The sequence below is a fragment of the Symphodus melops genome (assembly GCF_947650265.1).
Source record: "Symphodus melops genome assembly, chromosome: 11".
NCBI classification, from domain to species: Eukaryota; Metazoa; Chordata; class Actinopteri; order Labriformes; family Labridae; genus Symphodus; species Symphodus melops.
Window position 1 is genome coordinate 16,282,297 of NC_136701.1, and position 23,502 is coordinate 16,305,798.

At 39.0% G+C, this 23,502-nt stretch overlaps 2 protein-coding genes across 8 annotated transcripts in view; one reads left to right on the top strand and one right to left on the bottom strand.

The window, feature by feature from the left end:
* The window catches only part of jakmip2 (janus kinase and microtubule interacting protein 2), a 32,549-nt gene extending 24,092 nt beyond the window's left edge, over positions 1–8,457 (bottom strand). For all 4 annotated transcript variants that reach the window (XM_079355470.1, XM_079355469.1, XM_079355472.1 and 1 more), the window contains exons 1-2: positions 8,368–8,457; positions 7,513–7,838 (exon numbers count right to left, since the gene is read on the bottom strand). The gene's annotated coding sequence lies outside the window, so the exon portion shown is untranslated. The remainder of the gene's footprint in view (positions 1–7,512; positions 7,839–8,367) is intronic.
* On the top strand, positions 2,197–22,085 carry LOC306831388 (sodium- and chloride-dependent GABA transporter 2-like). Of its 4 annotated transcripts, XM_079355475.1 has the most exons (18): positions 2,197–2,431; positions 3,675–3,731; positions 3,840–4,057; positions 4,190–5,472; positions 11,136–11,321; positions 11,472–11,606; positions 11,791–11,931; positions 12,185–12,272; positions 15,101–15,233; positions 15,776–15,910; positions 15,996–16,099; positions 16,303–16,427; positions 16,558–16,670; positions 16,751–16,888; positions 17,045–17,147; positions 17,339–17,439; positions 19,439–19,609; positions 20,651–22,085. In XM_079355475.1, exons 5-18 carry the CDS (start codon positions 11,180–11,182, stop codon positions 20,780–20,782), a joined length of 1,761 nt encoding a protein of 586 aa, XP_079211601.1. In that variant the 5' UTR covers positions 2,197–2,431; positions 3,675–3,731; positions 3,840–4,057; positions 4,190–5,472; positions 11,136–11,179; the 3' UTR covers positions 20,783–22,085. The 4 variants fall into 4 exon arrangements, with proteins under 4 accessions (XP_079211601.1, XP_079211600.1, XP_079211599.1 ...); XM_079355474.1 differs by lacking the exon at positions 2,197–2,431 and having other exon boundaries at positions 3,299–4,057; XM_079355473.1 differs by lacking the exons at positions 2,197–2,431; positions 3,675–3,731; positions 3,840–4,057; positions 4,190–5,472 and adding an exon at positions 8,462–8,552.
* The last annotated feature ends 1,417 nt before the right edge of the window (positions 22,086–23,502 follow it).

Consider the following 23,502-nt stretch of genomic DNA (forward strand, 5'->3'; position numbering starts at 1 on the left):
ATACAGTATATAAACACTTGCAAACACATATATTAGCACTGAAAAATTCATTAACACTGAAAAACGTTTTCATGAAGCACAAAGATAATATATTAAAAATATATTTCAACAGCTTGTGAACTACACCGAACATCAAAACCGCACTCCTCTGCACAGACTTTCCACAAAGTAGGTGGCTCAACAATCTCTATTTTGGCCCACTTGAAGGCCAACAAGGAAAATGAAGGAGGACGTGAAGGGGCACTGGGTGACCCACTAAGATTAGGACAATGGTGATAGTGCACAGTCACACTGCAATAGAAACCACAATATTCTTGTTTCATAAATGTTGTCTGTAACAGTATCTTCAATCCTTGTTATCACTTATTAACAAGCTGTTTGAGAAACTTGTAGATCATTGCTGTTGAGGTCTTTCTTACCCAATGTCTCTCGGCAGACCAATGTCAAATTGGTCTGAAAGCGAGCAGTCGAGCAGCAGGTACCGTTGTCTTAATCTTTTACCACCATAAGAAACACTTTGCTTAAGTTGACCACAACACTGAGTCACATTCATTTGATTGTTTCCTTGATTTATAGGTAACGTGGTACAAAAAAAAGTTGCCAATTAACACATTCATCCAAGGCCCTTTTTGTATTTTTGTACTTTTCTAAGTTGTGACCATTCATACGTATAGGTATATGTCTGTAATTGGTTTATTAGTCATCCAGCTCCACTCTTTGAGTAAGCTGATGAGAAAAAGTTTTATCTCTAAACTGATATCAGAACTAAAGTGCAGCTCACAATCTGTTTTTGTTTTTATCTACAATTTGTACTTCAGTGAATAATCAGCTTGAAGCTGGGTCGCGGAACAAACCAAATCAGTGTTTAGATTTCTAGACTTCATTGAATGCGTCAGAAATGATCCATCTGACCTCCATTCAACAAACAAACGTTTCAAAGATTCTTCTCATTCCTCTCGAGGACAAACCTTACAGAGCTTGCATTTAAACTGTTTACACAACTGCATCAATGAACTGCTAAGGATCCATTAACTGGTTCCTTTACTGTCTCATATCATTAAAGGAAAGCTTTGCGTAACCGGTATTTAAATTACCAGTAAGTGATGAACGGGCACTACGGGAGATGAAATGAACCGAGAAATGACTAAGCTTTTTTTGAAGACATCTTGATGGGTGAACTTCTTTTCACACCTGATCTGGAAACACAGCAGCTTATTTTTTTTTTTTTAAAGATTTATTTTTGGCCTTATTTTATAGGAAAGTGGATAGAAGCGGAAATCAGGGAGAGAGAGTGGGGAGAGACATGCGGGGAAGGGAGCCACAGGCCGGACGCGAACCCGGGCCAGACGCGAACCCGGGCCGCCCGCGTGAGGACTGAGCCTCGATACATGGGGACGCGCGCACTGCCGCTGCGCCACCAGCGCCCCCAACACAGCAGCTGATAATTGGACTCTAAACAGTGCAGTGCACAGAAGAGATAGTCTCGGCTGGAAGTCGTTTCATGCCTGCTACTGGCTGTACTGGAATAACCGATAAATTGACATTTGTTCCCAGGGGTATTTTAACACTGTCAGACAATAGACAATGGTTGCCTGATGGTTCTGAGATTGGCAGGTTGCTCGCTCCATCTATCTTCGATTTGTTGCTGATCAGGGACTGTACTTTGGTTCAATATGAGTTTATTCACTAAAAACACTATTGACTGTTAAACAATTACCAACAATCTTCAAAGCAATACAGTGAGCTCAAACCCAAAGCTCAAGTTTGACTGCAGCAAAATCTTTCACATAAAGCACACTGTCTGGCACCATGACCCACTTTTGATTCCTCAGACATCAAATTTGGATATTGTGTTGCACAATACCGACAGAGTCTGGCAGAGTAGAAACAGCAAAGCCAACCATGCTGCTGCCTGCAGCCTTTAGTCGGATGTTATCCTGAGTATTTAATCATTAAAGACATGAAAATATGTTACAATTTTGGACTGACTAGAAATGCTGCATATTGCAAAATGTGACAGAATTTTTGACAAATTTGCCCAGTTTATCAAGCTATCATATTCAATAAACTGCACCAAAGAGAGTAAAAGCCAGCCAGTTGCATTTTGCATCAATTTTGGGCTCTATTACTCAATAGAAATCGGCATTACATATTCATTCAGGATCATATAAGAGTAGAAATAAGTGGGCATGGTTCTGCTCAACCTGATGGTGTTGCGTTATGTAGTTATTCCCAAAATAAATCTTTCAACCTTGAGCCAACATTTTCTATATCAGGATCTCACCATCTGCCATCCACTACACACAGTCACAACACTGCATACGAGCCTTACTCAGCCTTGGGTCTAGGATTAAAGACATAACTTCTCTTTTCTGGATCATGGATGGAGTTTTCTCGCGCCTTTAAGAAATGTGCTCACAACACCTGTCAGGTAAGATATCAGAGCTCTGAAAAAAAAAAAACTGTTTTTTTTTTTTGCTTGTTTCCCACCACGTTCAAATAATAATAAACAGCTACTGGAAAACCTCAATGTTCAGAAATACAATGGCGAGGAAGGAAAGTATTATATTTGTATGTTTATCTAAAATGTAAATACATGTGACACAAAGTAGATTTCTACATTTATGGGGGCATGGTGTGGATGGAGCTTGGTCAAATGCCACATTTTGAGGAAAGGTCAAAGGAAAAGAGTGACTTATTGTGATTATTAAGTTTGATCAGTATCAATATATCAACACAGAATGGGCTCTTTCTTCAATGTCCTATTCACAATAAAGAGCAGGAACACAAAGCTTTACCAGATGTAAGACCTCGATAGCCGGATGTACTAATGTCATGTGAAATACTTTATTTTTGTTTCCCTTGTGGTCAATATAATATACTGTGAAATGTATTGCATTGTATTGTATTTTCTGTTTTTACTAATCCAGGTTACATAATCTATAAGCACAAATCTGTTAGCGTTGCCAGAACTCTAAGGTCAATCAGCAACTTAAGTTTAATCAGAGTGGGATGTGGTTGTGATGTAAGTTGGTTCAAAGCACCATCCCAAAGTCAAGCTGCACACTCGTGTTTCTTATGTCAGACCAAAAAAGGGCTTCTGATCCTTCAGCTGCAGGGAGGTCAAATTAAACCGACAAACGGAACCCTTCTGATGCTGGAAATAAAGCATCGTAATCGTCTCTTGTTCACATATTTACATACATACATTCAGTGTATTAAGTTCTAGAACATTAAACGTAACCAAAATTTAGTTTGAGTTTTTTCAAATCCAAATAGTGGAAATAAACCGACTTAAAATGAGTATCTCAAACTAATCTGGAATGTGTTTTTCTCAAAATGAATGACTATTTAAAAAGGACCAATGAGGGTGCAGTATGCGTGCTGTGGGGTATTTAAGCTTCTAGAAGACATGAGAGAAAGACTCACCATGTCTGAGAAATCAACCAACTACAAAATGTCCCTTATAACAGAGAATGTCTTTTTATTTAAAAAATCATAATGGAAATCAACGCCTGTGTGTATTTATCAAAGTTAGAGTTTACACCAAGATCCAACCAGCGCCTCTGAGTTTTGTGTTATATGCTGGTAAGTAATTAGACCCATTCTCCTAATTTAATATAGGCTTATCTTTGTATATTTGAATTGATTTTTATTTGTCTTTATATTTCCAGTTAACCCGGTTAACCCTGAGGACTTTCATTATCTGCCGCTCATGCAGTCGGACATAGGTAGGCCTACAGTCTGTTGTCTTCTACTTAAAGTTTGTTTCCACTTCCGTTTTTGTTTTTTTGTTTCATTATTTATGGGTGTTTTTTTCTTCTGTACACTACTCACAGATCTTATGGACGCTGCAGAAAGGCATCACTCCGATAACCACCAACACCGTGTGGAATCATTTGGAGAGGAGGATGGTTAAAGTTTAGCGGTTCTTGATGCAGAAGCCACTTGTCCAAACAGCACTCCTATGGAACCCTATAGTCCTCCTCTTAAACCTGGTCAAACTTCAAACCCTCCAGGATCCCCAGCAAATCCATCAGCGTCCAAGTTGTCTCAGGTAACTTGATTTATCTTATTTCAAACTTTTAGGTGTCAAACCTGATGTTTTTTGAAACAACCCGATGGTCAGCACTTTGAATGCTAAGTCCGAATAACAGAGAACTCAGCATTCACGATTCTATTCCCACAGGTTAGTCGGCTAATTGTCCTAGATTTCACATACTTTTTTTGGGCTCAACTCCCGTCAAACACTGAGTATAGTACCTCTGATCGGGGTTCTTTTGGGTCTACTCGACATTGGGGCTGTCGTAGACCCAGATCAACTGCGACTACAAGGACACTGTTTTTAATTTCTGCTTTGTCAGGTGAGTGTTTTGAAAAGAAATAAAATGTATCATTATTATTTATTAATATTACTGCACGGACATTTGTTGAGGTAGGTTTTTTTCTTCTTATTTTCCCCACACACACACACACACACCCACCCACGGGTATCAAGTAACATTTTCCTTCTCACGTCTATTTATTACTCCTTTGACTTTATCTCAAGGAGGGAGGGGTCTTGGATCCTGGTCATCTCCTACTGTGTGTCGGGGGGGGGGATAACATTTCACACACACAGCATTTTTTTATTTATTTGTTGTCTCTGTGTGTCTCATGATAAAGGCTGTGCAAAGGAGAAATCAAATAATCTGGCAACCTTCTGAAGCAGTTCAAGCCACGCAAGCATCTCCACCTCAAAGGCAGAGAAGAGGCCGAAACTGTCATCAGGAGTGCTCAGAATTTCTAGTCCTCCTTTCTAGCTTTTGTGAGAGATTGTAATTTTGAATTTTTAAAACACGGATGAAAAATTCGATTGAGGATCTTTTTACCCTTCTGACGCAGTCCAAATATCAAACGAAATACAGATAGCTATAGACTATTTAAATCTCATTCCGTCCTCCCTCTTTCAGCTAGATGTCGTCCATAATGTGGATGAAAATCTTCCAGTAACGGAAACCAAACATATCTGTGAAGCTGGAAGCTATTTCCAGGCACATGATCTCCAAAGCTTAAAACCAAACCCCTTTTTCCCCCCCAACTGTACAACACGAGGCAGAACAAACGGATCAAAATGAGATTGAACCCCTTACCTCCTCCGCCTCACATAAACGCACCCATACGTCCAACTCCTCCACAGAGTCTTCCTGCTCCACTGCAGGGAGGGAATTTGAGTGAGACACAGAGAGAGAACACTGCCACCCAAAGATCCTCACGCGAGCGTTTTAAGCAACTTGAGATCAGACCCCCCCCCTCTTCTTCATCCGGCAAATGTCCCCGATTTTGCGAGATTTTATCAAGATGTGATAGCGACGCTGCGAAGAACCGGCTGACCTGGCAACCTCAGAGGCGAGTCGTGACGACGTGTTTCAACTTGAGCTCACCTGTGAAAAGGTGCAACAGCCATGTCTCAATCACCGTCGACAATGAAAGGTGAGCATATTTTGCCAGCTTTTGTAGATTTGCTAGATCAGTTAGTGCAATCTAAAAATGGCATTGGATCCGAGGTGAGTTTTGGGGCAGTCCTTCAGGTTGTAAATAACCCAGGCGGAGGTGTGAAACGAAAGCTCGAGAAATCTTTACATGTGTGAATTAATCAGTCTGAAAAGATGTCACTTGTACATTGTAGGAAATATGATTAATCAACTCTGCTTTGCTATCAGCCAGTGTGTGTTTGCATGTGTCGTATACCCCCAACACAACCAATCTACTCATTCATTCACACTTCTCTGTAATAAGGGACATTTTGTAATCGAATGATTTCTCAGACATGGTCATTCATTTACTTTTTTTTTTTTTTTTTGGGGGGGGGGACACACACTTATTGGTCCTTTTTAAACGTGTGCTATTCAAATTTTATTCAAAAAACCCACTCCAAAACATCTGAGTAAAGGAGCGAAAATTAAAACCCCAGAAGAGAAGGTACTCCCGGTTTGAATTCATCCCATTTTAACAGAAAGTTTTCATGAAGTCACGAAGGTGAGCGGTGGGGGGAAGAGGGGGACTAGGGGTCAAAGGTCACCATCCATCAAATTTTGTGAGCTCGACATCCTGAAGTGGCAGACGGTGCTGGTTCTATTCTCTTGCACCTATGTGATGCCAATATTTTAAGGCCCAGGAAAAAAAATCAATTAGGTTCAGATAAATAATCAGTTGACCAAAAGAAACCTTTTGACTACATATTAGTCAAAGCTATAGCAAAATGTCCGCAATCAGTTTTCTTTTTTTTCAACAAACGTTAAACAATTAAAAGACATTATCAGATTTTTGAGAGGTAGGCTAGAATATGGGCCAATGCTAAAGCCAAGGCATTTAAGTCAAACCTCAATGACAATGTGCAGTGAGCATATGGAGCTGAACTTACTGGCAGGTAAGATGATCAAGAGGTTTATAAACACTGCCTCTGCTACTCAACCAACAGTGATGTTCTCTCTTAAAGACGGAAACAATATTCTAAAACCTTATAAAATTCTGACGATATTAAAATTAGACAATCCAAAATAGACATAATAAACATCATGATTAAATCATGCATTATTGAGAATATCTCACTTCATGCAGACTCTTTATATATTTTTCTCTATTAATTTGCTCCATCAATGTGTGCTATTGAATGGCCCTTCTTTTGACCAATAATCTATAAACTATTAACTTGTAACCAGTCACTATAGCCTACATCTGTGCTGACCCTCAAACAAAAGTGTGACAAATGCCCTCCCGAGCACGACAGCGGTGTGTAAATCAGGCCAGTGTAACACCCTGAGGCAGGCACAGGCTCCAGACCTGATGCCTCAGTCTGGATCGGGGCCCTGTCTGTAAACTGTCGGGTAGACTGTAGCATCCTCATCCTGCCACATCGCTGCAGAATCCTTTCAAAACAACACTCACTTCTGTGTGATGACCTATCAAGCAGGGGGGGGGGGCGCACGCTGCAAAGCATGCATAAAAAAATAAAATGCACATCTGCTTTTACCTGAAGCACAAGCATCAACAGCTGGGAGCTTCACAGCACAACATATAAGGCAAGTAAAAGCTGCAGAAACAGACAACACACACACACAGCCGACACGAGAGTCGGCTGTGTGTAAGATGGCCATGCATGGTGAGAAAAAAAAAATCCCCCATAGCGGACACGAGCTCCATCCTCATCCTCTTCAAGCAGCTTGCTTGTGTAGGCCGAGCTCTGCCACTTCCGTACATGCAAGCTATCGTCGCCGAGCGCTCAAAATAAGGAGGATCTTTTCTTAATCTAAGCAAATGAAACCTGATAGTTGTACTATCGCTGCAAGATTACCTTGGCACCTACAGCAGTTCAAAGCAGAAGCACGATAAAATGAGTCTTGCTCGCATCTCGCACCGCTGCTGTGATGATCAACCTGACTCAGACCAGCAGGCCCGCTAGTCCCAGTAACTACCAGTTCAGACGATGAGAAAACCAAAGACGGTGTTTAAAGACACTTTGCTTTCCCTTACCTTGGAATCGTACTTCATCGAGTGTGGAGTCCAAATCTTTGAGAAATCGTGCCCATGACAAGCTCCTCGATTTGCAGAATTTCTCCCCCCTCCGCTATGATCTCAGCATCAGCAGCAAGCCGTACAATGAAGCAGTGATGGCCGGTGGTGATGATGCTGGGAGCCCCGCCCTCTTCCTCCTCCTCCTCCTCCTCCGTGCAGCCACAATGAGCTCACTGGTTTCGAGCTCAGCCACCGGCTCCAGTGCCGCATCAGTCCACATGCACATACACAGGAAATGTCCATTTAACTGTCCATAGAGTCCGGAAACAAACCACACAACGTTTCTGTCAAATATCGAGCGGAAAACATTCTGTTCGTGACGTTTCACATAAAAAATAGGAGTCCGCCACAGTGATCTGTTTGATTTCACATATTGCACTGCACAAAGTTAGTCTTTTGTAATAAAGCTAGTCAAAAAGCGTCTTTGAAATGTACTTTTAACATATTCAAGTAATTGCAACAATTAGTATTATTTGACGTTTTTATAGGATTTAATATTTGGCAGATAAAAAATAGAAATTATAATCAACAAAAATATATTGCCAAAATATAATGTCTATAAATCCTTTCAAGCCCAGTTTATCTGTAGGTTACCATTATTTACACTCATTACCTATCCCAATGTTGTTTTGTTTGTTTGTTTTTTCAGAATGAAATCACAAACATGACTGTTACACCCCACCATCAGGCGGCCCCATGGGGCTAACAAGAACCCACAAATAAACCCCTTAAAACACATTAACACCAAGTCAAACAAAGGGATTTATTACAATTACACAAACTAAATGATAACAATGATCCACTTAGACCAACCTGACAAAACACAACAGACAATCCCTGACAGACAACCACAGCAGTCCCAACCCCAAAAGTCTTCTGCCTGCTGAAGCCAGCACAAGCCTTTTAAGCACTGAATCCAGGTGAGCCTCGGTGGACAATCAGTGGCTACACCTGTGCAGGAGACAAATAGAAAGGGAAGAGGGAACAAAACAGCACAGGTTTTTGGACTGTTTTTGCCTTAATCGAAGAGGACAGCTGAAGAAAGAAAAATCATATTGGGAGAAAAGAGAGTGGTTCAGGACATGCAGTAAGGTCAACTGACTCTGCCTCAGTGACAAGTATTAAAATGTTGGTACATGGGCACACATCTTGACCACAAGACCAAATAATTGATATTTGATCAAATAAACGATCCAGTCTTCAAATGAGAGCAGATAATGTTTTCCATGGTTTCACGATATAACACAGAGCCACTATTACCTTGTTTGACTCCACTCGGTTTATTTAATGCTTTTGTTGTTGCTTTCACTCTCGTAAAAAAAACTGCAAAAATGTTTGAACAAACTTTTCCTATTATTAAGGTAAAGCCATGTCACATTGAAAATGTGTTACAGTGGATTCTTGACCTATCAGAAAGTCTTCTTTGCAGAATTGAGTTGTACTTGCTCATGCATTGCAGAATACAATGTCCTCTTGTTTCAAATGTTATTTTGGTAAATGGACTTTTAAAGGTTAAATGTGCCTCATGTTCCATGCGCTAGAGTGTTCAATGCAGTAGTGCAGAGATCATCAACTGACGGCCTAAGGGCCATATCCGGACACCCAAAACTTCCCATCCAGCCCTTAGAATTTAATGAAATTCAGAAAATGTGAGAAGGAAAACACATGTTGTACACTTGAGGGTATCTTTACATCCATATAGCTATCAAAACAACACAAAATAACTTACACTTGATCTGTTTTACAGAAATGCCCCTGTAGTTATGGGCAAATATTCATCAGTTGCAAGCTACAGGCCACTGCTCTTAAACTAAACTGTGCCTGCTTCAGTTGATGTGCACCTGATAGTGGGGAAGCTGAAAACAAAATTCCCTCTTTTATGACTGAAACGATGCGTGGGCCTTAGCCTCTTTACATTTAAGGGTGAGGAAACTGTTCTCATTTAACATTTGTTTCGCATGCTGTTCTAATGTTACATGCCTTTGTATAATATTGCTTGGATTATATTTGTTTAATCTTCAAAACAATCTTCAACACAACAAACGTACCAGTCAAAAAAAGCATGGTCATGGCTCGTCATTTGTTTATTGAGAAATTAAATAAAAATTACTTTTAAAAATGAGAAACCATACAATATTTTGCCAGAAATCCCAAACGTGCAAAGCCCAGATCGATTAAATGATTGACATAAAAATATCATCACAGGGCCCAAATACTTGAATTAGGTTAATGGCATACATTTGATTTTCACTTTGCACCAACTTCTTCAAAGAAAGCTCCACAGCTTTGTGAAAGCATGTTAATGTCCAAACCCGCAGTATCTGTCTAGAAAAAAAGTTATGAATGTTGTTGATGACCCTCACAGTAGATCTACATCGACGTATTTTATTGAGAGTAGTGCCATCTAATGGTCAGTCCCAGAGTTGAAATACACTGCTTGAGTCAATCAGTCTTAGATTTAGCTAACAACATTAAACTAAATAGATTGGCACAATTAGCCGAGGGCACTCAAGCTCATCAGCACCATGCATTCTTGATTTATTTAAGGATATGTGAAAGCAGAACAGTCAGTATGGACTGCTTCTGGTCCTGTCTCCAAACGTTTTCTTTTCATTTTCACTCAAAGGAGGTCTCCCATTGCACCTCATCCCACCCTATACACACATGCCTTTGCATGCATCTTAAAAAAAATCACTGTGACAGCCTATTCTAGAATCCTGTGTACCTTTGCCTTAAAACCAGCCAGCAATGTCATTCATGACAACATTCTGTGGTCTGGCTTAGTGGGATCAAAGGAGTCTTTCTTGGGAAAATAATGCAATTTTCTGCATTTTTGAAACATAACAACCAAACACCCAAAGGGTAAATTTCTCAGTCTGAATGTCGAACACTGACATTTAATATACAATAGGTTAAAAAATGACAATGGGTATTCAGGGGCTCCTCTAGAGTCTGTAGGGCCTAAGCAGCATTTATTAGGGGCCCCTCCATCATTATTTTCACAGCAATGATGCATGCAACCCTTCCAAGGGCCCTGAGAGTATTTGCTGTCAGATGGGGCCCCAATAGGGAGGTTTCCTACCCTAACTGCAAAATATGCACATTTGGTTCGAAGTTTGTCAGTCATTGATGGGCCCCCTACTGGCCTGGGTCCCCAAGCAGTTGCCTGTCTAGCCTGCTGACAAGCAGCGCCTCTGTGGGCATTTCAAGAGTCATTTTGGTGATTTACTCTGAGAATGGGGGGAAAAGATAGAGTAGGTCAGCATGTGAGGGAGAGGTTGTGTGTGTGTGTGTGTGTGTGTGGGGGGGGGGGGGGGGGGGGGGGGGGGGGTTGATGTGGGGGTTGGAGCTTCTATGGTACAGAGAGTCATGATGGGGAGGAGGAGGCTGGTGTTGATGGGGATTGGAGCTTCTATGGTACATAGAGTTATGGGGGGGAGGGGGGGGGGTGTTTTGTGTGTGTTTCATGAGTAAGACAGCTCTGTGGTAGAAGCTCTTAAATTCCGTGTTCATGTGCTGCCTGCAGTGGACTTCTGGCTACCGTACGACATCTGATGTCATTTTAAAGTTGTCTTTACCAGTTGTTCTAGGAGGTTAACGGTGCAGTGATTTGAGAGTGGACGCGATGGGACTTAATGAACAGAATGGCGGGCAGAAACGCGGACACTGGGGTAATAAAGCTGAGTTTATCCTGACTGTGATGGGAGCGATCATCGGACCCGGGAATGTGTGGAGGTTTCCTTACTTGTGCTACAGAAACGGCGGAGGTGAGCGCAACTGCAACAGTTACTCTTCATCTGTCAAATGGGCTTTAATTGGCTGCCTGTGATGATAATATGATATATATACTGTGTATATTTTTTTACCGCCTTTACTCACTTGCATTCAGTTTAATGCATGTACTTTTTCCCCCCCAGGTGTCTTCTTCATCCCTTACGTCCTCTTCATATGTACATGTGGTGTCCCCTTATTCTTCCTCGAGACAGCCTTGGGACAACACACCAGCCAAGGGGCGATAACTTGCTGGAGAACTATTTGTCCACTTTTCCAGGGTAAAAATAGGGGCATTGTTGTAGCCTACACGGACACAGACAACACATTTATGCCGATACAATATATGTCGCCTGTCACCCTTATTAGGCTATGACAATATCAGGCAAGACGTTTATGATATGAACTCATTTTTTGTGCAACATCAAAATATTATCTGTAAACCTCCTTTCTTTTCCTTCACAGGAATGGGCTATGCCAGTCACTTAATCATTGCATTCAGTGCCACCTCCTATATTACTATCCTTGCTTGGGCATTTTTTTACTTGTTCTCATCCTTCAGTGCAGAATTACCCTGGGCCACATGTGGAAACGATTGGAACACAGGTAGGCTGTCCTTGAAACCTTTAAAATTAAGCAGGCTCTGCTTAAAAATTCCCAAATTAAGCATGAGGAGTTTCTTTTAAGCAGATACTGTATCGAAGCATGATGGCCTAATAACTCTTTTCACAGAATATTTCTGAGAAGAAAATTGCAATTATTGTTTAGCACTTAGATAATATGTATGTTAATGTGTGTGTATACATCAATGTTAAAGATCTAGTTAAAAATGTTGAAATAACTTATTTTTTTTCTTTAGACTCTTGCTTAGACTTGAAACAGCTCAACGTGACCCTAAGTAATACATCCAGACTGAACACTACTCTTCCTGTTGTGGAGTTTTGGGAGTAAGTCAGCTCACTGTTTAAATTCCTGACCTGTTCTCACTGCTCTAAATACTTTTTTCAACACTCCATTAAAATCTAGAACGCTTTTAGTATTTGTACCCATTTTACATTTACTGATATTTAGCATATAGGCTTGCTCCAACAGTATTTTGATGTACTTGTAAAGCAACAATAAAGATCTCTTATCTTAAAGGGATATTGTGTGTGATAATGTGTTTTTCTTTGCTTGAAAGTTTCCTTCATGTGATGCAAAAAACGTCATAATGAAACACATGAAGAAAACTTCCAGGCAAAGAAAACATATTTTTCTCGTCTCAGGGCAAAATGAGGTCTGGACTCACAACCATTCAACACTACTACCATGTTTCTAATGATACAAAGCTTCATGCAAATGGGTGAAGTATCCCTTTATCTCCCCACACAGCCTGCCTACAACTTTCCCTCACTCATCCTGACACATTGTTTTAATCCATTATTGTGACATGGCCTGTGATTCAACCTTTTCGTAAGCAAAGAGTTTTAAATGACTGGAGAAGTTATTGTTTGCTCCAGACTTTCAGTTTGGACTGCCTTTTCTCATCTTAAACGTTGTTACCAGGACAGTTCCTTTTTTTGTATTAGTTGTTAGATTTTTGTCCCCTGTTCTTAAAGAGCACCTGATTCCTTTACTTTTTTTTGACCCAGTGCAGCACTCATTGCTTCCCCCCCCCTTTTCTAATCCCCCTTTGAATGGACTAGAGGCATTTGTAGAGAGGAGGATGTGGTGCTTTGCATCCATTGTTAGAATTAAATGTTTTCTATTCAAAAGGTCTTTTAGAATGGGAAAATGTGTTTACTTTAAGTTTAAATGAAAGAAAAAAAAACAATTCAAGGAAAATTCAAGGATAACAAACTATTTAAACTGCTATTTAAATGTCTCTCTTATTTACACCTCAGGGTTACTTGAAGTTGCAGCCAGGTCTGCTGTCTGAACAGGCTCTGCATCTAATTCTTAGATCAATGTCTATCTTTCTGAGATCAAAGTTATAAAAGCAAAGATTTGATAATGTAAGCGCTTTGAATTTTGAGGTATCCCAGACCAGTAATCACTCAAATTCACTGTTATTTTTGTTTGTTTAGCTTCACAACTGTAGAAACATTCCTTTAGTTAGTCCCTTAGTGAATCCCTCATTCAGGATATCCTTCAGGGTAGTTTTGTCACAAACTATGTTTTTAGGATGTGAGTCATCATGAAGTCTTTGTAAAAAAAAAAAAAAAATCCAGTCTTTAGTCCTTTAAAGTAGCTTTTTCTGGTACATCAAAGGTTTTCAGGCGCTAACGTCTTCTTAGTTTCTCTATTTTCTGGTTGCATCTCAGCGGCTAATTCATTAAGCCTGCTAGCATTCGGCCGAAACTTTTTCATGGATACCGATAGATAAGTCGCCTATTTTTCCTTTTCCTAAAGTTTGTAAATAGAAATCTGACTCCTTTAAATAATTACCTCGAATCTCTCTACGCATCCTTTTGATGGGATGAGAGGAATGACTGCAGAGTTTATGAACCTGATGAATCAAGAATGCAAGGTACAGAGTCTCTGGGTTCAACACTACGTGTCCCTGATGACAGACAGATGCTGGATCAGTTCGCAAAGTCTGAAAATGATGCATTATCAGATGTGCGGTATCCTTCCTCCGTTTGGTGATTGGTGCATCATACTCCCGCATACTTTCTGTAGGGGAAGACACTTTCTACCTGTCTCTCATCAAGAACCTGTCATCTAGTGTGTGTAAACAATTCCTTTTAAAGAGATGATCATTAAAGAGATTAACAGCCCAGGCTCACTAAATGTATGTTGGAATGTGGGGAGTCATTTTTTCAAAGTTTTCTTCACAAAGACACCTTCGTTTACTGATAAGTCAGAGAGTAAAGGTAATCGAAGACACCTAAAATAAAATATGACATAATAACTGGTATAATGTTAACGTAAGGAAAAGACTTCATACTTAGGATATCAAACTATTCCTTTGTACTGGGTGATCAAACCTTCTTATCTGATTTATCCAACAATACATTACTGCAATGAGCACATTAAGTAAAAATGCCTATTATTTAAACAATACTTAACATGCAATCACCACCATAGAACTAACAGTCTTTTTGACAGTGATTATAATTTCAACACAACATGACACAACAGGTCGGGCAAGCTTTTATGGATGGTTAAACATTGTATTTAACAGCACGCTAGATGACGTCTTAATTAAAAAGAGTGTAAAAGCAGATGTGGAACAAGAACGGTCTGTCCTCATTGCCTGATATTAAAAAATAGTCTTTATTCCTTCCCCTTCTTCCTTTCCCTGTTTTTTTAACTAAATCGTTTAACCCTCTTTCAGTTAACTGTGTTTTAAAATAGCTTGTTGTTTTTCGAAGGAGTCGGGGTTTTTTTCAGTAATCAACTGTTCATGAAAAACCGTAAAAGAAATGCGTGTGTTTGAACAGCAAACGGCTAAAGCCAAAAGACTTAAAGATGACACAGTGTTCTTTAAAAAAAAAGAGGTCAGGAGTTTATTATCCATAGTAATATTGTAAAGTCACTCATTGAGAAAGCTCAGACTTACAGTTGTTCAGTCGGTAATTATAAGCCAAGAGCACACAAGTTACCATGAGCAGTAACACAGCAAAAGACATTTGTTAACAAATGTGTTAATTAGTTACAGGTAGGCAGAAAGCTGATGGAAGAATCTGTTTCATAAATGGTGGCGGAAGATCATCTTTATACCAATCATACCATATCATAGTTTATTGTTGGCTAACTGAAACTGTCCTTCATTCTCCCCTCCTGTGTCCAGGCGGAGGGTTTTGAAAATCTCTGGAGGTATCGAGGAGGTGGGCAGTTTGAGGTGGGAACTGGTCCTGTGTCTCATCCTGAGCTGGGTCATCTGCTACTTCTGTGTTTGGAAGGGCATCAAGTCAACAGGAAAGGTAGGCTGAAACTCGGCTGGAACACTCTGAAGCCTGCGTACACGTTTCTTTTTTGCAAACAATACACCAAGAGCTCAAAAGGGCATCAGTTACAGGTTTGTTTTACAAGAATAGTTCAAGTAATTGAATCCTTATTTTTTCTTTGAAAAGCTACACAGATACAATTCTGCTTGTAGCACAGAGCAGTGTGGCAGTTTTTAGCTCTCATTTGCTCCATACAATTCTAAAAGTATTGATGACAGTGTCCCAGAATGGATAAATTCATTTTTACTTACTTACTTCATTGTCAAAAGTTGTATTGCTGTAACTCTAAAATTGCTATGACTATGAGTTATATGAAACTAGTTGCTGTTTCTACATCTTGGCTGAAGTGTTTCAATTCTAGATTCAGAGTCATAAATTCTTGTTCGAACATGAATGTTTAAGGGTCCGGCAGGCTTGACTTAATACTGAAAAAGTTCTGTTTTGTGTCAGTTTGTTTGATGCAAGTAGTCTGACATTTTAATAATAACATCAGTTGTTTGTGACCTATGTCCTCTCAGGCAGCCTACTTCACAGCCACCTTTCCCTACGTTATGCTGTTTATTCTGCTCATACGTGGCGTTACCTTACCCGGGGCAGTGGATGGCATCATTTATTACCTCTACCCTGATTTCTCTCGCCTTTCAGATCCCCAGGTAAACCCCCCCCTCCCCACCCCCCGAAAAAACAGTCTATTGAGCTGAATATAGAGCTGTGCACATATTTGTTCGACCTTTCCAGGTGTGGATGGATGCTGGCACTCAGATTTTCTTCTCTTATGCGATCGGACTTGGGTTTCTAACCTCTCTTGGGAGCTATAACACGTACAACAATGATTGTTACAAGTAAGTCAGTTTCTTTGGCAGACTGCTGACCTTTTTCAAGAAATGTCATGCTATCAAGTCAAGAATTTTCTGAAGGGAAAATGAAACGTCTCAGAAAAAGTTTATTTATTAAATGATCTCGAGCTGGTAAAAAAAGAAAGTTCATATCTCTGCAATATGTGTGCAAAGATCTTAAAGTGCTTGAACTGTTTCGTTTCTTTCAGGGATTGCTTCTACTTGTGTTTACTGAACAGTGCCACTAGCGTTGTGGCAGGCTTCGCTGTTTTCTCTGTTTTGGGTTTTATGACCTACGAACAAGGAGTGGATATTTCTGAAGTAGCTCAATCAGGCAAGAACTGATTCGTTATCGCCATGCTTAAAATGTGCATCAAAATGTTCAATTAATTGACTACATAGTTTGCTTTTATGTAATTTCACGTCTACATTATAGTATTTAAATTCGGTGTGTGTGTATATAGGTCCAGGATTGGCATTCATTGCCTTCCCACGAGCTGTAACCATGATGCCCTTGCCTCAAGTGTGGTCAGTCTGTTTCTTCCTCATGATCATTCTACTTGGATTGGACAGTCAGGTACCACCTAAAGCTCTCAATTAAAATTAAATCAATTAAAACTGTTCTGACTCTCTTTCTCTCCCTTTGGTTCCTCCCAGTTTGTTGGTCTGGAGTGCCTGATGACATCGCTGGTTGATCTGTTCCCGACACATCTGCGCAAGGGCTACAGACGTGAGCTCGTTCTGCTCGCTATCTGCAGTACCTGCTGTCTTCTGGGATTCAGTCTGGTGACGGAAGTGAGTACAGTGCATGTAGAACTGGACATTTAAAAAAGAAATAACAATAATGTAGAGTCAAATGTGCTTTAGAAACTTCATTTTATCCAATATGTATATAATGATTATACTGTGGGATCTTTATCTGATTAAAATAATTGGTGTCCTTGTTTTAAGGGAGGTTTGTACCTGCTTCAGCTGCTGGACCATCATGTCTGCAGCGGCACCACCCTGCTCTTGCTCTCCTTCAGCCAGTCTGTTAGCATTGCCTGGGTGTATGGTGAGTCATAGACAATACAGCCAACCATGTGAAGACTTTTTCATCTATATAAAAAAACAAAAAAGGTGGTTGTCAGATTATGAGAAGTGAGGTTCTAAGTATTTGCAACCAACCACTGCTTGATGTTTGGTCTGCTAAGAAATGCTTCAGAAATACCAAACATGCCTTTACATTTCTTCCATTTCCTAAAGGTGCGGACCGTTTCTATGACAACATAACACACATGATTGGCTATCGTCCTTCTGTATTTATGAAGTACTGTTGGAGCTACATCACTCCCTTGTTCTGCTTGGTAAGTTTTCATTGGATGGCTTTGATTATTTCTTGTGTTGCGCTCCAGGTCAAAGATTGTTCCCATTGGAAATAATACTTGGCATGGTGTTTGAACATTCATGGGAGGGACTTCTTGATGGGAAAAACATTTCCTAATCAATTACAGCCATCACTGAACAAATTGAGTGTGCATTTTTTGTCATTAAAGTATTTATTTATTTTCTGTCATTGCAAAAAACATTAAGTAATCAACAACAGCTGTACAAAAATAAAAAACCGAAACACCCTTACAAAAAAACAAGACAAAAAAACAAAAATGAAAACCACAAAAATAATCTGGACGCAAACTTGAAGCTGTTTACATTAATAGTGAAAAAATATACATCAACTATAAGGCAAAAGATGGGCAAAAAGTATCCTCAGTCTGGGTTAACATATTTACAAAGAAAACCTCTGAATAACATAATGGACTGCGGGAATATTTACCTCAACCAAATTTCCTTCTTCAAAAACTGAAGAAACTTAGACATCATAAAATCTTCCCTTATTGTCAGCAGTTCAATAAATGCTTCGAAAGATGCAGTATCAGTCATCAGCTTCAGCCATTCAGCAATCTCTGGTTTTGCCTGGCTCTTCCAGTGACAGAGGACAATCCTGGAAGCAGCAATGAAATGACTGCCAATGCCTGTCCAAATGTTTGTTTCGATAAACCAGGTTGTAAAAGACTCAGGTCTCCTAACAAACCCAACAGACAAGACTCTGGCAGTGGTGCATTCAGCCATTCACCCACTGTTTTAATTACCTTTTTCAAAAATGTAGAAACAATGCTACATACCCAAATTAAATGCAAAAAGGTGCCCCTATCCTTTTTACACTTCCACTAATAGTCATTGTCCATAAGTTTGTTGCTTTGTGTATAGTAATATTTATTTATTATTTTGTAATTGTATAAATGTATACATTTGCTAGCTATGTCTCTAATTGACCACCAGACCTCGTCCACCAAAATTCCCCACCTGTCCTTTTCTATATTGGTGTACAAATCCCTTTCTGATACTTTCTTTAAGTTTTCACAGTCACCATACAGGGTACAGGTGCCATCACTTTATAAAACATTGATGCTGATTATGCACTGCTAGGAATATTAAAATTAAAAAACAGCTTGTTGTCCTCTCTACTTAATTTAACCCAAAGTTCATCATACAGCTTCTTATCTGTAAGTACCTCCAAAACTATTTGTCCGCGAAGCCAAACTCCTCTTTAAGTTGAAAGGATTCAAATGTGCCTGCTCTATACAGATCACTAACTTTTCTAATATTCTTATCAAGCCAAGACTAACATCAGATAACTGTCTTCCCTATCCGTATTGAGGGATTCTTTTAAATTGATGAGTATCTTTGCTCGTGTTGAGAAATAAGTAGCAATTAATGGGCACTTATCCATGTCTCTCCAAAATTGGGTTAGCGTTAATTTTGGGGGAATATTATTGTGACAGTACCTCTATAGACCCTGAGGGGACAGTAAGTTCATTTTCTATTTGTAACCACGCAAGTTGATTAGTATTTTCATTTCGACCATTATACCAATGTTTAGCCAATTTTGTCATTTCAAATAATATTCCAACTATACATTTGGTAAACCCAGCCCCCCTAAACATCTTGTAGTGTACTATTGAAGAATGCTTAATCTTGGTTTCTTCCCATCCCAGAGAGAGTCCCAAATTAACTAAAATGCTGAAAAATCCCAGAAGGAATATAGATGATGCATTTATTGGATTACCGTATGCTCACTCCTTGCTGAACTCTTAACACCATACCTTCAACCTAAAATTCTGCCTTCAGATTTGCAATACATGTGTTCTACATCTACTCGTATAGCTCTGACGCTTTTATTTGTGATGTTTTCTATCTGTAATTTTGAAGCCCATTGTGTTTATACTTTTTGTCTGTTGAGTGTCACAATCACGTAATACCTTTTTTTTTTAATAATTTTTTTTACATTGTCTATTCCAATCAAAGGGCACGTTCATCTTCTCCATTGTCAACTATTCTCCGTTGAAGTTCAGTAAGGCCTATGTTTATCCCCTCTGGGCAAACATCTTGGGCTGGTTCATTGCAAGTGTCTCCCTGTCCCTCATCCCACTTTTTGTGTTACATCAACTCAAGCAGGGGAAAGGCACTCTGCGACAGGTGAGCACAATCCTCTCATTTTTCTCTTGATTCTTGAAATACTTGCCTTGATGCAACAAATTAAATTGATAACATCCTACATCGCACAGAGCTTTGTATGTATCCTGGATATATACTGTACTTTATTTGCACCAACAGTCTTTTTGCGTGTGTCCTGTGTCATGATGTACAGCTATATTCACCATAACCCACAAATTACAGAACAGATTTAACAAGAAACTGTGCACAGAATGAAAACAATTTGAATTCCCACCAATCAGGGAATGTAAGATGAAAGAGATATCAGCCAGATCAATCAAAACCGCAAATAAATACCTCTTCTCGGTCCAGAGAATCACTGAGAATCACTGTGCAAAGGAAGAAAGTCATTGTTTAAGATAGTCTATTACTGTCTAGCATACAGTGACGCTGGGCAAGTCTGTGACTCACCATCAGGCGACTGGACCATTTAATAATCTGGTTTTAGGAATTCCTCTCTCTTTAAGATGTATGAATAAAACCATGACACCAAAGAAAAAGACAATATTGATTTAAAGAAAGCACAATAAACGTTGTACTTATGGTACGGTCAATGTGGCGGTTTGACAGTTTCCATAAACAGTGCATACACTGGTGAGCTTTTTTACACAGCATCACCGATCAATGAATCAACGATGGTGCCAAAGAATTTACACGATTGCCCATACAGTGTATTCATTAAGACTGCTCACATCACTAACTGATCAGTGAGCGAGCTGTGACTGGTTGTATTCTTCCAAAGAAGACTAACAACAACAGAATTATCTACAAATATTTTAATATGAATCTGATGTAAAATCTGCTCTGACAAATATTTGTATATTTTTACAGATGAGGTTCCAGGTGCCCCAACTTTCAGCAGTTTTTCCGACTTTACATCTTCTTATGTCTTATAAAACAACTTCATAAACATAGTGGTGAAAACATTGCTCCTAGCACTTGCAGACTATTTAAGACTGCATTTTGTTTTGTTCTCAGCTACATTTGAAATTTCATTTCACTCTTGTTTCTTTTTATTTTCAGAGATTATGGGTGCTCTGCCAGCCTGCTGACAACTTCCCTGTGCAATATAAAGGACTGCCTATGCTGGAAGACAGTGGCACCACTGCTCAAACCGAGCTCAAACTATTACAAACAAGGGAAATTGCTCCATGAACACAGGCCGGTTGTTATGCCAAGGAATGTTTTTAGGGTGTGATTCCCCCCCCCCCCAAAAAAAAAGACAAAGAAAGAAATCAATTACAGTGCATGGCCAATCCTTTGAAGGCCGAATTGACTCTAAAACAACTAAACACTGACACAAATAAACTAAAGAAGAAAAACAATTGAAAATAACTAAGTGCATGGAATTTAATAATATATTCTTCAAAGTTACCAAGCCATCTGATCTACATTGCCAAAAGGCATAAATCTTAACTCAATAACCATTCAAACCCCATACTGAGATGCAAGATGCAAAAGTGCCTTACATTTACCACATTTTTTGTATTTGTGCTCTTTGTAGATACACGATCTTTTTCATAATGATCTGGATCTCATCTCTTGGGCTGTTTACAAAACTGCCTATTTTACTAGTTGTGCATACTCATTCGGCCAAAAAGGCATTATGCAATGTGTGAACGAAACACTCAGGCATCTCAAGTCATTAGCATTATTCAGGCCCAAAGCAGAGTCTGGTGTGCTAGAAGTGGCTCTCCTCCTTGAGAAACAGATAAACAGTAAACAAATATGCAATGCTTCATTGTTAATGATTAGTGCATAAGAAATGCCTCAGAAAACTTTCTGATTCATATTCAATATCAGGGATCCTGAATTTTCTTTCTGCAAACCCACTACTTTGTATTATGTACATTTTTCCTATATTTTTCCATTAAGCATACATTTAGAACATTTAAGATTAAATTTCTCTTTGCTTTGTGGACCTGTTTGATTCTGAGGTACCGACTTTATGACCAAGACAAAGACTGTTTTCTGTAACTTTAATCAAAGGTATTTAGAACACCTAAGGCTGAGTGACCAGATTTAAGTCCTGTTACACTCTATATCCATACTGCCTCTTGTTCAATCAAGTGACTTGACTGGAGCCTTCTGTTGTTTCATTCAGAATATTAAGGTACTGGCTATATTCTTAAAACGCTTCAGTATATTTGTATCTTTAAATCAAATGTGCAAACTGGTGCTTTAAATGTCTGTACACGGTAGAAGGTAATATAACAAGTGCCTTATAACGTTTCACTGTACCATACAACACTGTTACTGTAAGTGTGTACAACTACAGCAGAGGAAGTAAAAACAATACACTTAGTCTTTTATAACAGACTTGTCAATAACTAAAGTTTTCATTGTTTATAAAGGAACCTTTTTGTATCATTTTATATTACTGTTTATGATACATTGTGTCTATGACCTGTATACAAACAGCCAATTATCAAATAAATAAAAAGCTTTATTTCATTAACGTTTTTTGCTGTCTTTATGAAACCAATTAACGGACACTCTTCACATCAACTACTTTACATTTTCCTCCGTTTATTTGACATCATATTAACCATCGTCATAAATGAAGAAACATTGGTCAAATAAATATGAATATAACAGAACGAGTCAAGCTCTGCAAAACAGGGAGTTAAAAAGCAAAACAATAAAGCTTTATTCTTCATTGGATATTCAAATGTTTTTTTTTTGTTTTTTTTTAACTCAATAGCAAAGGTGCATTTGTATGTTCTTATTGACATGGTCTTCTAGGATTTAGGTTTAGTTGTGCAAACTCAGAGAGTTGCTATCGTTTGTTGATTTTATAACTACTCCTGTTTGTTTAGTTTCTATAACTATTAGTGTATTAATTATTTCAATACTCCCATCAATCACTTTAAATGTGCATGATGAGGACAGACAATGTCTAATATGTATCCCATTGTTTCCTAATGAACTGTAAGTATGTCTTAGCACCACTGCAAAGACACTTCTCATGACTCCAAGTATTCATTGCAAATTTGATTTGATTTGATTTTGATTTATTCACATACACATACATCTTCTTTGACATTTGGACATTTGAGGCGAGTAAGAAAGTATCCATGTATGTGAACTGGTCCCCAAAGAAGCTACCTAAAGCTTATGCTAGGGGGCCATGACAAACAAAGACAAAAGAACAAAAAAGAGGGTCTGTGGCCTACACATAATACATTACATACATCTCATTCATACAACAAATAGTAGTGGATCCCATGTAAGAAATACAGTTACTTTTAAAGGTTTTCGTTTATATTGAGAGGTAGGAAGTGACATTACACATACAAGTTGACAGATAGCATTAACATAATAAAGTAAACGCATATCAGGACGACACCTGAATTTCCCTCGGGATCAATAAAGTATCTATCTATCTATCTATCTATCTATCTATCTATCTATATACAAGCTTACTAAGTGTTTCTTGAGGTTGCATTTAAAGGTAAAAAAAGAGCTTGAGGTTTTCAGATTTACATCTAACTCGTTCCAGATTTGCAGTCCCCGGCAAACTACACTCCTAGCAGTGCATTTTAATCTACGCTTTTTTCCTGTAATAATGTGCGTGTTTCTGGTGAAGTAGGTGTGCCGGGGATAGCAGATTGGAACAAGTTCATTTAGTCGAGTATTCAAGCCAGAGACCACCTGATACATAGTACATGCATTTTGAAAAATTTTGTATTCAGTGAGTCTTAGAAGACCATAGTCATAGAAGAAAGGACGGGTTGAGGCATTGAAGTCAGACCATGATCGGGCGCGGATGATTTTTTTTTGTAGACTTTCTAATTTAGTTAAATGAGTGGGGTAGGTATTACACCATATAATGTTACAGTAGTTTAAATGGGGTTCAAAGAGGGTTTTGTAAA

Bases quoted from the DNA above. Each gene is read 5' to 3' on its own strand.
- LOC306831388 (XM_079355475.1), top strand. From the start codon at position 11,180: ATGGGACTTAATGAACAGAATGGCGGGCAGAAACGCGGACACTGGGGT. The intron at 16,100-16,302 runs GTAAGTCAGTTT...CGTTTCTTTCAG, and splicing joins TACAACAATGATTGTTACAA to GGATTGCTTCTACTTGTGTT. The intron at 17,440-19,438 runs GTAAGTTTTCAT...TTCCAATCAAAG, and splicing joins TCACTCCCTTGTTCTGCTTG to GGCACGTTCATCTTCTCCAT.